Source organism: Vidua chalybeata, chromosome 28 (genome assembly GCF_026979565.1).
Source record: "Vidua chalybeata isolate OUT-0048 chromosome 28, bVidCha1 merged haplotype, whole genome shotgun sequence".
Lineage (NCBI taxonomy): Eukaryota > Metazoa > Chordata > Aves > Passeriformes > Viduidae > Vidua > Vidua chalybeata.
Window position 1 is genome coordinate 3,911,532 of NC_071557.1, and position 13,442 is coordinate 3,924,973.

Consider the following 13,442-nt stretch of genomic DNA (forward strand, 5'->3'; position numbering starts at 1 on the left):
ACTCCACAATGATGATTTCCCATCCCCACCATCATTCCCCACTCCCACTATGATTTCCCACAGCGATTCCCCATATCCACGATGTTTTGCAGGGCCAACAAGGATGTTTTTGGGGCTGGAGGTGATTTTCATGTCCAAGGGGAAGGGATGGAGTATCACCTACCCCAGTGGTGGGAGGGGGTGATTTTGGGATGGTTTTGGGTTTTTTTGCCCTCTCTCTTCCTGGCCCAGGGGACAGCTCCTGCTCCCAGCTGTGTTTGGGGCACACCAGAACAGTGTGGCAGTTATGGGGTGGCACTTGTGGGATATTTGTGGGAATGGGGTAGGGATGCTGGCTCCAGCGATGCTGATTCTGGGAACACCAGCACCGATTAGGGACACAGGTACTGGGGATACTGGGACCAGTCAGGGATTCTGGTACCGGTACTGGCACAGGCTGGGGATGCCAGTCCGGGGTGCTGGGACTGGGACTGTGATACTGGTACCAGCACAGAGACACACACTCCTGCTGGAGTGATGGTGCTGGTTCTGTACTGGAATGGCGGTGCTGGTTCTGGTACTGGGGCAGAGATGTTGGTGCTGGTGTGGTGATGCCAATGCTGGTGACACTGGTACTGGAACGGTGACACCGGTACTGGGGCTGTGACACTGGTTTGGTACTGGGGCAGTGACACTGGTTTGGTACTGGAGCGGTGACACTGGTTTGGTACTGGGGCAGTGACACTGGTTTGGTACTGGAGCGGTGACACTGGTTTGGTACTGGGGCAGTGACACCGGTACTGGGTCAGTGACACTGGTTTGGTACTGGAGCGGTGACACTGGTTTGGTACTGGGGCAGTGACACTGGTTTGGTACTGGGGCAGTGACACCGGTACTGGGGCAGTGACACTGGTTTGGTACTGGAGCGGTGACACTGGTTTGGTACTGGGGCAGTGACACCGGTACTGGGGCAGTGACACCGGTACTGGGGCAGTGACACTGGTTTGGTACTGGGGCAGTGACACCGGTACTGGGGCAGTGACACTGGTTTGGTACTGGGGCAGTGACACCGGTACTGGGGCAGTGACACTGGTTTGGTACTTGGGGCAGTGACACCTGTACTGGAGCGGTGACACTGGTTTGGTACTGGGGCAGTGACACTGGTTTGGTACTGGGGCAGTGACACCGGTACTTGGGGCAGTGACACTGGTTTGGTACTGGAGCGGTGACACTGGTTTGGTACTGGGGCAGTGACACTGGTTTGTTCTCGGTGCACTGGTGCCGGTTCGGTCCTTGTTCGGTGACACCGCTTTGGTGGCCCCAGTTCAGTGTCCCTGGTTCAGTCCCGGTTTGGTGGCCCCAGTGCGGTGGCCCCAGTTGGGTCACGGTTCAGTGCCAGTTCGGTCCCGGTTCGCTCCCGGTTCGGTGGCCCCGGCTGGGTCCTGGCTGGGTCCCGGTTCGGTGTCCCCGGTTCGGTCCTGGTTCGGTCCTGGTTCAGTGGTCCCGGTTCGGTGGCCTTGGTTCAGTCCCGGTTCGGTCCCGGTTTGGTGGTCCTGGTTCGGTCCCGGTTCAGTGGCCCCGGCTGGGTCCCAGTTGGGTCCCGGTTGAGTCCCGGTTCGGTGTCCCCGGTTCGGTCTTGGTTCGGTGGTGCCGGTTCGGTGGTCCTGGTTGGGTCCCGTTTTGGTCCCGGTTCGGTGTCCCCGGTTCGGTGTCCCTGGTTCGGTGTCCCGGGTTCGGTCCCGGATCGGTGTCCCCGGTTCGGTCCCGTTTCGGTCCCGGTTCGGCGGCGCCGGTGGCGGCGCCGCTCCGTGGCTGCAGTACCGCCCGTGACCGCTATGCGGCGCGAGAGCCGCAGGTCCGCGCGGGAGGCGTGGCCTCTCTGCGACGGGCGTGGTCTCAACGTGGGGGCGTGGCTAGTGCGGCTCCGCGCGCGCCGGAAATGACGTCGCTCGCGGGCGCGGCGGCGTCGCCATCATGGCGGGCAGAGGGGCCTGGCGCGTCCCGGAGCGGTGAGCGCGGCCCGAGCGCGGCCCCGCCGCCCCCAGCGCCTCCTCCCGGCCGGGGGCTCCCGGCTGCTGGGAGGGACCCAGAGCCCGGCCGGGATCTGGCAGCGCCGCGTGGCACCGTCACATGGGGGGCGAGGGGCTGAGGGGATACGGGGTGTGAGGGACTGAGGAGTGTGAGGGGCTCTGGGTTGTGAGGGTCTCTGGGGCCGCAGGGTTTGAAGGTCCCCGGGCCTGGGGAGGCTTGAGGAGACGCTCTCTGACCGGCGTGGGAGTTGAAGGTCTCTGAGCTAGGGGGGAATATGGGGGTCCCTGGGCCGGACAGAGTTTGAGGGGTCCCCAGGACAGGGGGGAATTCAGGGGTCCCTGGGCCAGACAGCGTTTGAGAGGTCCCCAGGACTGGGAAGAATTTGGGGGTCCCTGGGCCAGACAGGGTTTGAGAGGTCCCCAGGACTGGGAAGAATTTGGGGGTTCCTGGGCTGGCCAGAATTTGAGGGGTCCCCAGGACAGGGGGGGAATTTGGGGGTCCCTGGGCTGGCCAGAGTTTGAGGGGTCCCCAGGCCCGGGATTTTGGTGGCCCCGGGTCGGGGGTCCCTGGCCATGGGGGACTGTGAGGGTCTCACAGCAGGGTGAGGCTGAGGGCTCTTAGTGCTGCTGAATTCGGGGTTCCCTAGCCGGGGGGGGGTGTGTTGCCGGATTCGGGGGTGTCTGGGGGGCCCGGGCCGGGGGTCCCTGCCCCGTTTGACCCCCCCGTGGGCCCAGGTGGACGGACTACACCCCGCTGGGCCGCAGGATGCCGGGCACGCGCTTCGTGGCCTTCAAGGTGCCCCTGACCAAGGTGAGGGAGGGTCCGGGGGGGTCTTTTGGGGTGGGGAACAGCTGGGGGGGGCCTCGAGGGAATTCCTGATCCCAAAATCCAGAGCGGGGTTTGGGAGGGGTCAGTGTGGCAGCAGCTGGGCTCTGCTCCAGGGAACGGGGACAGGGGGAGAGGAATCAGCTCCAGGCTGGATCAGGGGGAATTTCTTCCTGGGAAGGGCAGAGAGGTTTGGAACAGGAGGAAAGAAATCAGCCCCAGGCTGGATCAGAAGGAATTTCTTCCTGGGAAAGGCAGAGAGGTTTGGAACAAGAGCAGAGGAATCACCTCCAGGCTGGACAGCAGGAGGAATTTCTTCCTGGGAAGAGCAGGGAGGTTTGGGATGGGATGGGGACAGGAGGAAAGAAATCAGCTCCAGGATGGACAGCAGGAGAAATTTCTTCCTGGGAAAGGCAGGGAGGTTTGGGACAGGAGGAAAGAAATCAGTTCCAGGATGGACAGCAGGAGAAATTTCTACCTGGGAAGGGCAGGGAGGTTTGGAACAGGAGGAGAGGAATCAGCCCCAGGCTGGACATGAGGGGGAATTTCTTCCTGGGACGGGCAGGGAGGTGTTGGAGGTTTGGAGTGCCCACCCTGGAGGTGTCCAGGGAGCTCCTGGAGGTGGCACTGAGTGCTCTGGGCTGGGGACAGGGTGGGCATTGGGCACAGCTGGCACTGGGGGGTGTTGAGGGGCTTTAGCAGCCTCGGGGGTTGCGTGGTTTGTGTGTTTGGGCAGAATTCCCACCAGCAAAGCTGCAGTGAGTGTTTGTCACTGCGGGGTTTGGCCACGGTGGAATTTGTCACTCACCCCTGGGAGCTCCCAGCTGAGCAGCCCCAAAGCTCTGAGCAAATCCCTAAAACTGGGTGATTTAAATATTCTTTTCACCCAGACAATCCCAGAATTCAGTGACCAAACTGTGATTTTCTGCTGCAGCCTTTGCTCCTTGCCTGATCTCCAGAGCAGAAGCCTCTCCCCACCCCTCCCAGCACCCCCAGATTTTAATAACTGCTTCAAACAATCATTTCCTGCAGAGCTTTGATCAGAACCTTCTGCCAGAAGAGAGATTTTCCCCTCAAGACCTCATCAGGAAGCTGCAGGAGAGGAAGGAGGAGCTGGGGTTGGTCATCGACCTGACCTACACTACGCGCTACTACGGGCGTGAGGTCAGTGCTCAAAACTGAGGAATTCTCCTCAAAAATGCTCCCTGGGAGGGCTTGGAATCCTCTGCCAGGGCTGAGGTGGAGCCTTTCAGGTCAGTGGGGAGTTTCTGATCAATTATCCAACCCCAAATCCTCTGAACCAGCCCAAATTTGGGGATGTTGAGCGGGGGTTTTGGATTGTCCTGTGAGGGAAGAGCTCAGTGCTCAAAACTGGGGAATTCTCCTCAAAAACACTCCCTGGGAGGGCTTGGAATCCTCTGCCAGGGGCTGAGGTGGAGCCTTGCAGGGAGGGATCAATTCTCCAGCCCCCAGATTTGGAACCAGCCCAAATTTGGGGATGCTGAGCAGGGGTTTTGGGCTGTCCTGAGGGAAGAGCTCAAAACTGGGGAATTCTCCTCAAAAACGGTTCCCTGGGAGAGAGAGAGGGGCTGGAATTCTCTGCCAGGGGCTGAGGTGGAGCCTTGCAGGGAGGGATCAATTCTCCAGCCCCCAGATTTGGAACCAGCCCAAATTTGGGGATGCTGAGCAGGGGTTTGGGGCTGTCCTGAGCTCAGAACTGGGGAATTCTCAAAAACAGCTCCCTGGCTGTTGCTGGGATTTTGTGTTAGAGTCAAAAATCAGACACATTGTTATTTTTTATTTTGAGTCAAATAGCTGAATCTTTCTGGTAGATTTTTTGGGTTTTTTTTTCTTTTTTTTTTCATTTTTTTCCTTTTTTTTCTTTTTTCTTTTTTTTTTTTTTGGTAATTTTATATTGTATCAGAAGGTGCTGTATTGGAATTTAATAGGTTAATGAATCATTGTGTCCATGTCTGTTAAATTGTTTTCTTTTTAGAAAGAAATTAGGTACATTTATAATTAGACATATTTATTAAGTGTGTATATTTATATTTATATGTATAAAATATATACTATATATTTATAATATATATTTTATATATCTATATATGTTTCATATTTATATTTATATTTATTATATAGATTTATTATTTATATATACTATATAATATATTTATATAATATATTTTATCTATTATATCTATTTTTAATCTTTATTATATATATTTATTAGGTATATTTATTTAATTTAGGTATATTTATATTTTTCTTTACAGGCTGGTTTGAATTTAATAATAATTAACTCAAGTAAATAATTGAAATTTAGTTGATTGGTTGGTCAGAGCCAGTGTATATATCTATTAATTTTTTTTCTTTTTAGGTTTGTTTGTTTGTTTTTGCAGGTGTAGGCTATTTTCTCACAAAACCAGATTGTTAAATAAAAGTTTGTTAAATAAAATATTGTTATGTAAACTGATTGCTCCTCTCATGAAGAGAACTTTTCTTACCTAAAACCATGTAGCTGCTCTTTAGGGGTTGGTGAGAAAATTCATCTTTTTCTGCTTTATTGCCTGTGATTTTTAATTAATAGGAGTCTTTGTGTGAGGAAAACTCATTTTTTCTGGTTTATTACCTGTAATTCTTTAATTAATAAGAATTTTTGTGTGAGGAAAACTTTTTTTTTCTGGATTATTATCTGTAATTCTTTAATTAATAAGAATTCTTGAGTGAGGAAAATTGGGGTTTTTTTTTGGTTTATCACCTGTGATTGTGTAATTAATAAGAATTTTTGTGTGAGGAAATCTGGTTTTGTTCTGGTTTATCCCTTGTAATTCTTTAATTAATACGAATTTTTGTGTGAGGAAAATTGTTTTTTCCTGGTTTACTACCTGTAATTCTTTACTGAATACAAATTTTTGAGTGAGGAAAACTGGTTTTTTTCTGGTTTATTACCTGTAATTCTTTAATTAATAAGAATTTTTGAGTGAGAAAAATTGGGGGTTTTTTTGGTTTATCACCCGTGATTGTGTAATTAATAAGAATTTTTGTGTGAGAAAAACTTTTTTTTTTGTTTATCACCTGTGAGTGTGTAATTAATAAGAATTTTTGTGTGAGGAAATCTGTTTTTTTTTTTGTTTATCACCTGTGAGTGTGTAATTAATAAGAATTTTTGTGTGAGGAAAACTCTTTTTTCTGGTTTATTACCTGTAACTCTTTAATTAATAAGCATTTTTAAGTGAGAAAAATTGGGGTTTTTTTTGGTTTATCACCTGTGATTGTGTAATTAATAAGAATTTTTGTGTGAGGAAAACTGGTTTTGTTCTGGTTTATCCCTTGTAATTCTTTAATTAATATGAATTTTTGTGTGAGGAAAATTGTTTTTTTCCTGATTTATTACCTGTAATTCTTTAATTAATATGAATTTTTGTGTGAGGAAATCTGGTTTTTTTTGTTTATCACCTGTGAGTGTGTAATTACTAAGAATTTCTGTGTGAGGAAAACTGGTTTTTTTCTGATTTGTTACCTGTAATTCTTTAATTAATAAGCATTTTTAAGTGAGAAAAATTGGGGGTTTTTTTGGTTTATCACCTCTGAGTGTGTAATTAATAAGAATTTTTGTGTGAGGAAAACTGGTTTTGTTCTGGTTTATCCCTTGTAATTCTTTAATTAATGTGAATTTTTGTATGAGGAAAATTGTTTTTTCCTGATTTATTACCTGTAATTCTTTAATTAATATGAATTTTTGTGTGAGGAAATCTGTTTTTTTTTTTGTTTATCACCTGTGAGTGTGTAATTACTAAGAATTTTTGTGTGAGGAAAACTGGTTTTTTTTCTGATTTGTTACCTGTAATTCTTTAATTAATACGAATTTTTGTGTGAGGAAATCTGGGGTTTTTTTTTGTTTATCACCTGTGAGTGTGTAATTAATAAGAATTTTTGTGTGAGGAAAACTCTTTTTTCTGGTTTATTACCTGTAACTCTTTAATTAATAAGTATTTTTAAGTGAGAAAAATTGGGGGTTTTTTTGGTTTATCACCTGTGATTGTGTAATTAATAAGAATTTTTGTGTGAGGAAAACTGGTTTTGTTCTGGTTTATCCCTTGTAATTCTTTAATTAATATGAATTTTTGTGTGAGGAAATCTGGTTTTCCTGGTTTATCACCCGTGATTGTGTAATTAATACGAATTTTTGTGTGAAGAAATCTGTTTTTTTTTTTGTTTATCACCCGTGAGTGTGTAATTAATAACAATTCCTGTGTTTTCCTGCACTTCTCCCCGCAGGAGCTGCCGTCCTCGCTGCGCTACTGGAAGATCCTGACCGTGGGCCACCAGATCCCAAACAGAAAAACCATCCTGAGGTTCAAGTACCTGGTGAAAAAGTTCCTGGCAGCCAACAGGGACAACGGTGAGCATGGCTCTGCTGGGCCAGCAGGAACTCCTGTGCCTTCGCTTCAGCTGGGAATGCCAAGGCCAAAAACTGGCCAAAAATGGGCAAAAAATGAGCAGTAAACGGGCAATAAGTTGGCAATAAATGGGCAAAAAAATTGGCAATAAATGGGCAAAAATTAGCAGTGAATTGGCAAAAAATTGGCAGTAAATTTGCAATAAATTGGCAAATATTTGCCATAAATTGTCAATGAGTTGGCAGTAAATGGGCAATAAATTGTCCAAAAATTGGCAGTAAATTAGCAATAAATAGGCAGTAAATCGACAAAAATTGGCAGTAAATTTTTGGGGGGATCTGGGAGGAAAAGCAGCTCAGTGTGGGTTTGTTCTGGGGGGTTTGGGGGGAAAAGCAGCTCGGTGTGGGTTTGGTTTGGGGTTTGGGAGGAAAAGCAGCTCAGGGTGGGTTTGTTCTGGGGGGTTTGGGGGGAAAAGCAGCTTGGTGTGGGTTTGGTTTGGGGTTTGGGAGGAAAAGCAGCTCGGTGTGGGTTTGTTTTGGGGGGTTTGGGGGGAAAAGCAGCTCAGTGTGGGTTTGGTTTGGGGTTTGGGAGGAAAAGCAGCTCAGGGTGGGTTTGTTTTGGGGAATTTGGGAGTTAAAGCAGCTCAGGGTGCCCTGTGTGTGCTGCAGATAAACTCATCGGGGTGCACTGCACGCATGGCTTGAACAGGACCGGCTACCTGGTGTGCAGGTGAGTTCTGCTTGTCCAGAGGCTCAGTGCTGGCAATTCCAGGTGAGTTCTGCTTGCCCAGAGGCTCAGTGCTGGCAATTCCAGGTGAGTTCTGCTTGCCCAGAGGCTCAGTGCTGGCAATTCCAGGTGAGTTCTGCTTGCCCAGAGGCTCAGTGCTGGCAATTCCAGGTGAGTTCTGCTTGCCCAGAGGCTCAGTGCTGGCAATTCCAGGTGAGTTCTGCTTGCCCAGAGGCTCAGTGCTGGCAATTCCAGGTGAGTTTTTGGCCACTAAGGGGCTCAGTGCTGGCAATTCCAGGTGAGTTCTTACCCAGATTGGCTCAGTGGTGACAATTCCAGATGAGTTTTTGCCCAGAGGGGCTCAGTGGTGACAATTCCAGGTGAGTTTTTGGCCAGATGGGCTCAATGGTGACAATTCCTGCTGAATTTTTACCCAGAGGGGCTCAGTGCTGGCAATTCCAGGTGAGTTCTTACCCAGATGGGCTCAGTGGTGAGAATTCCAGGTGAGTTCTTACCCAGATTGGCTCAGTGGTGACAATTCCAGGTGAGTTTTTGGCCACAGAGGGGCTCAGTGGTGACAATTCCTGGTGAATTCTTACCCAGATGGGCTCAGAGGTGACAATTCCAGGTGAGTTTTTGGCCAGATGGGCTCAATGGTGACAATTCCAGGAGGAAACAAGAATGAAATTATTTCTGTGACCCCAAACTCGCCAGGATTCACAGCTTTCCTTAGGGCTCGTTTTTCATCCCAAAATTCAGCAGGAAATGCCGATTTTCCATACGTAAAAGGTTTAAAACACTTTTTTTTTCCCTGTTTGAATCACCCCCAAGCTGTCAGTGTTCTCCTAATGAATTGTGGAATGGGTTTTGCTGCTCTTTCAGGTACCTGATCGATGTGGAAGGCATGGAGCCCAGTGCTGCCATAGAGTGTGAGTGTCCTGCTGCCATGGGGAAGTTTGGGACGGCTCCAGGGAGGGAACCGGGCTTGGCTGAAGAGCAAATTTTGGGAGGAAACTTTTAAAAGAGGTTTTTTTAAAAGTAGTTTTAAGTGGCTTTTCTTTTTATTTGGGAAATTTTTTTTTTTTTTGAGAAAAGTGTAAAATTTTTAAAATATAACTTAAGTTTTTAATTTAACAAAGTGTTTACAAGTATGAAAAATGAAAAGCTTTAATAGAACTTTTTGTTGTTTTGAAGAGATGGTAAATTTAGGAAGTTGTTTTTTTTCTTTGTGGATTGTAGTTTGGCTTGCTGAATTTTTTATTAGCTTTTGTGGCAATTTTTACATAAATAATATATTTATTACATAAATAATATATAAAACTATATATTTATTGCATAAATAATAATATTTATGTAATAAATATTACGTAGATATTATATAAAATATATACTATATCATATATATCATATATATGATATATATTATCATATATATAATATATATATTTGTATCAATAATATATGTTTTATATATAAATTATATATTTTATGTAGAAATATATATTTATTACATAAATAATATATTAAAATATATTTATTACATAAACACTATATAAAAATTTAAAAATATAAATATTCATAAATTTTTATTTTTACAATAATTTGTTATTTTAAAATAATACATAAAATTATAATTATAAATAGATATTATATTTTATGTATAGATAGTATAGATTATATATATCATATAATTATATATTTATAATTATATTTTTATTATATAAAATATATATTACATCTTAAAATTGTATTTTTATTATATAAAAACTTTTTATTAGCTTTTTAGGATTGTAGTGTCTTAGGCCCTGGTGGGTTATAGGTGCTTTTTTGGGTTTTTAGTTTAGAGTTTTTGTAGAAAAAGAACATTTATAGTCCAGGGAACTTTATTTTTTGGTTTAGTTGGCTAAAATCCAAATGAAAAGCAGAATTTTTCTGGGAGGGTTTCAGCTGAGCAGCCACGAGGGTGACTTGTGTTGGGGTCACTCTGTCCCCAGTGTTCAACACAGCTCGAGGGCACCCCATGGAGAGAAGCAACTACATCCAGGACCTGCAGAGGAGAGCCCAGGGGTGAGCCTGGGTGTCCCAGGGCTGGGGGAATGTTTGGAGCTCTCCCAGGGCAGCCTCAGTGGGATCCTGGGGAGAAATCCCTGCCTGGGAGGGGCTGGGATGGAATTCCCAGGAAATCTGGGGCTGCTCCATCCCTGGTGGTGTCCAAGGAGCAGCCTGGGCTGGGGGAAGGTGTCCCTGGGTGGGACTGAAGGTCCTTTCTGACCCAAACCATGCTGGGCTTGGAGCTGGATGGAAAAAAAAAAAAAAACCCAGGTCTCCTTTCAGGGTGTGATGTGATCACTCAGTGGGTGAAAAAATCCAACTTCCCAATGAAAACTTTGGAATTCTCTTCCAAATTCCCTTCAAAAGCAGCTGTGAAGTGAAGAGTTTGGGCTCGGATCTCCTCAGGAAGAAAGGCAGTGCCCCTGCCAAGCCCCAGAAGCAGCTGGTGAAGCACCCCCAGCCCCCCCTGGCAGTGCCCAGGTAGGTGTCTGCCCCTTCCCCTGGCCCAAGGAGCTGCTCCTCCCTTTGGGAACACAATTCCAGCTGGGATTTTTCCAAGCTGCAGCTCCCCCAGCTCTGGCAAGGGTGAAAAAAAAAAAACCAAAAAAAAAACCTTTCTAAAAGATGTTCAGAGCCAAAATGCCAACAGCAAAGCAGTTTGGGAGCCACTGCCAGCTGTGGCACAGCTGTGGCTCCTTCCCCTCCTCCCCAGTTCCTGCTGGAAATGGGAAAATTCCTGCTGGAAATGAGAAAATTCCTGCTGGGAACGAGAAAATTCCTGCTGAGAATGGGAAAATTCTTGCTGGGAACGGGAAAATTCTTGCTGGGAATGGGAAAATTCTTGCTGGGAACAGGAAAATTCTTGCTGGGAATGGGAAAATTCCTGCTGAGAATGGGAAAATTCCTGCTGGAAATGGGAAAACTCCTGCTGGAAATCCTGTCAGAAATGAGGAGTGAGCCTCTCTGGGAGTTCAGGCTGCAGGAGCAGGCTCTGGGTGCTCCCAGAGGGGCTCAGGGTGCTGCCACCAGCCCTTTTTGGGGTGCTGATCCCCAGTTCCCCTGCAGGAAAGGCTCTGGGTGTTCCCACAGCCCTTTTTGGGGTGTTGATCCCCAATTTCCCATCAGGAAAGGCTCCCAGAGGGGCTCTGGGTGTTCCCACAGCCCTTTTTGGGGGTGTTGATCCCCAATTTCCCATCAGGAAAGGCTCCCAGAGGGGCTCTGGGTGTTCCCACAGCCCTTTTTGGGGGTGTTGATCCCCAATTTCCCATCAGGAAAGGCTCCCAGAGGGGCTCTGGGTGTTCCCACAGCCCTTTTTGGGGGTGTTGATCCCCAATTTCCCATCAGGAAAGGCTCCCAGAGGGGCTCTGGGTGTTCCCACAGCCCTTTTTGGGGTGTTGATCCCCAATTTCCCATCAGGAAAGGCTCCCAGAGGGGCTCTGGGTGTTCCCACAGCCCTTTTTGGGGGTGTTGATCCCCAATTTCCCATCAGGAAAGGCTCCCAGAGGGGCTCTGGGTGTTCCCACAGCCCTTTTTGGGGGTGTTGATCCCCAATTTCCCATCAGGAAAGGCTCCCAGAGGGGCTCTGGGTGTTCCCACAGCCCTTTTGGGGTTCCTGACTCCCCGATTTCCCTGCAGGTACCCTGGCAGTGCCAGGCAGGGGCAGCGGCCCGGCCCCACGGCTCAGGGACAGCCCCAGGGCCTGCGGCAGCTGCAGCACTGGGAGAAGCTGGAGCTGGGCCAGCACAAAAAGCTGGATCACCTGGAGCAGAGGAAGCAGAAAAAGCTGGAATATCAGGAGCAGAGGAAGCTGGATCACGTGGAGCAGAATCATCTGGAGATGGAGCATGAGGAGAAGAAAAAGCAGAAAAAACTGGAGCATCTGGAGCAGAGGAAGCAGAAAAAGCTGAAACATCAGGAACAGAATCATCTGGAGCAGAGGAAGCAGAAGTTGTTGGAACATCAGGAGCAGAATCATCTGGAGATGGAGCATGAGGAGAAGAGGAAGCGGAAAAAACTGGAGCATCTGGAGCAGAGGCAGCAGAAAAAGCTGAAACATCTGGAGATGGAGCATCTGGAGGAGAGGAAGCAGAATCATCTGGAACAGAATCATCTGGAGCAGAGGAGGCAGAAGAAGCAGAATCATATGGAGCAGAGGCAGCAGAATCATCTGGAGCAGAAGAAGCAGAAAAAGCTGAAGCTCCAGGAGATAGAGCATCAGGAGCGGAGGAAGCAGAAGAAACATAATCATCTGAAGCAGAAAAAGCTGGAGTATCAGGAACAGAATCATCTGGAAACAGAGCACCTGGAGCATCAGGAGCAGAATCATCTGGAGCAGAGGAAGCAGAAAAAACTGAAGCTCCAGGAGCAGGAGCATCTTGAGCAGAGGAAGCAGAAAAAAACAGAGTATCAGGAGCAGCAGCATCTGGAGCAGAGGAAGCAGAAGAAGCAGAATTATCTGGAACAGAGGCAGCAGGATAATCTGGAGCAGAATCATCTGGAGATAGAGCGCCAGGAGCAGAAGCAGCAGAAAAAGACAGATAAGAGAGAGCAGAAGAAGCAGAATTCTCTGGAGCAGAATCGTTTGGAGATAGAGCACCAGGAGCAGAGGAAGCGGGAAAAGCCGGATAAGAGACAGCAGAAAAAGCAGGATCACCTGGAACAGAATTATCTGGAACAGAGGCAACAGAATCACCTGGAGACAGAGCAGCAGGAGCAGAGGAAGCAGAAAAAGCCAGATAAGAGAGAGCAGAAGCAGCAGGATTTTCTGGAGCAGAATAATCTGGAGATAGAGCAGAGGAAGCAGAAAAGGCCGGACAAGAGAGAGCAGAAGCAGCAGGATTTTCTGGAGCAGAATAATCTGGAGATAGAGCAGAGGAAGCAGAAAAGGCCGGACAAGAGAGAGCAGAAGCAGCAGGATTTTCTGGAGCAGAATAATCTGGAGATAGAGCAGAGGAAGCAGAAAAGGCCGGACAAGAGAGAGCAGAAGCAGCAGGATTTTCTGGAGCCGAGTGCCCCGGGGCAGCCCTGCAGCGTGCCCCCCAGGAGCTGCTGTCTGTCCCCACCCCACAAGAAGAAGAAGCAGCAGCAGCAGCAGGAGCTGTGTCCCCCCCGGAGGCAGCAGGACATGTCACAGGAGCAGCCGGGCTGCAGGACAGAGCTGCTTTAAATCTGCTTTTTTAATCTGCTTTTTTTAAATCTGCTTTTTTATTCTCCCTGCCCACAGCTCTGCTGCTTCTCCAGGAACTTTTTTAACCCGGTGCTGTGTCTGATCCGTGAGGGATGCTAAAGGAACATCCCTGGAGCCTTCAACAAAGCGGGTTTTTGTTGATTTCCTCAGGGACCGGCCCCCAAACGCGGATTTTTATGCTCCTTTTTACCCGTTTTTGCTGAAGTAAACTCCCACGCTGTGCAAACTCCGGCCTGGCT

General features: G+C 47.7%; 1 protein-coding gene across 2 annotated transcripts; it reads left to right on the forward strand.

Annotated features, from left to right (window-relative positions):
• The first annotated feature begins 1,936 nt into the window (after positions 1–1,936).
• DUSP11 (dual specificity phosphatase 11) lies at positions 1,937–13,429 on the forward strand. Of its 2 annotated transcripts, none has more exons than XM_053966588.1 (9): positions 1,937–1,988; positions 2,745–2,820; positions 3,868–3,999; positions 7,117–7,240; positions 7,907–7,967; positions 8,847–8,893; positions 9,959–10,031; positions 10,383–10,496; positions 11,652–13,429. In XM_053966588.1, the coding sequence occupies exons 1-9, from the start codon at positions 1,954–1,956 to the stop codon at positions 13,180–13,182; spliced, it is 2,193 nt and encodes a 730-aa protein (XP_053822563.1). In that variant the 5' UTR covers positions 1,937–1,953; the 3' UTR covers positions 13,183–13,429. The 2 variants fall into 2 exon arrangements, with proteins under 2 accessions (XP_053822563.1, XP_053822565.1); XM_053966590.1 differs by having other exon boundaries at positions 10,386–10,496.
• The last annotated feature ends 13 nt before the right edge of the window (positions 13,430–13,442 follow it).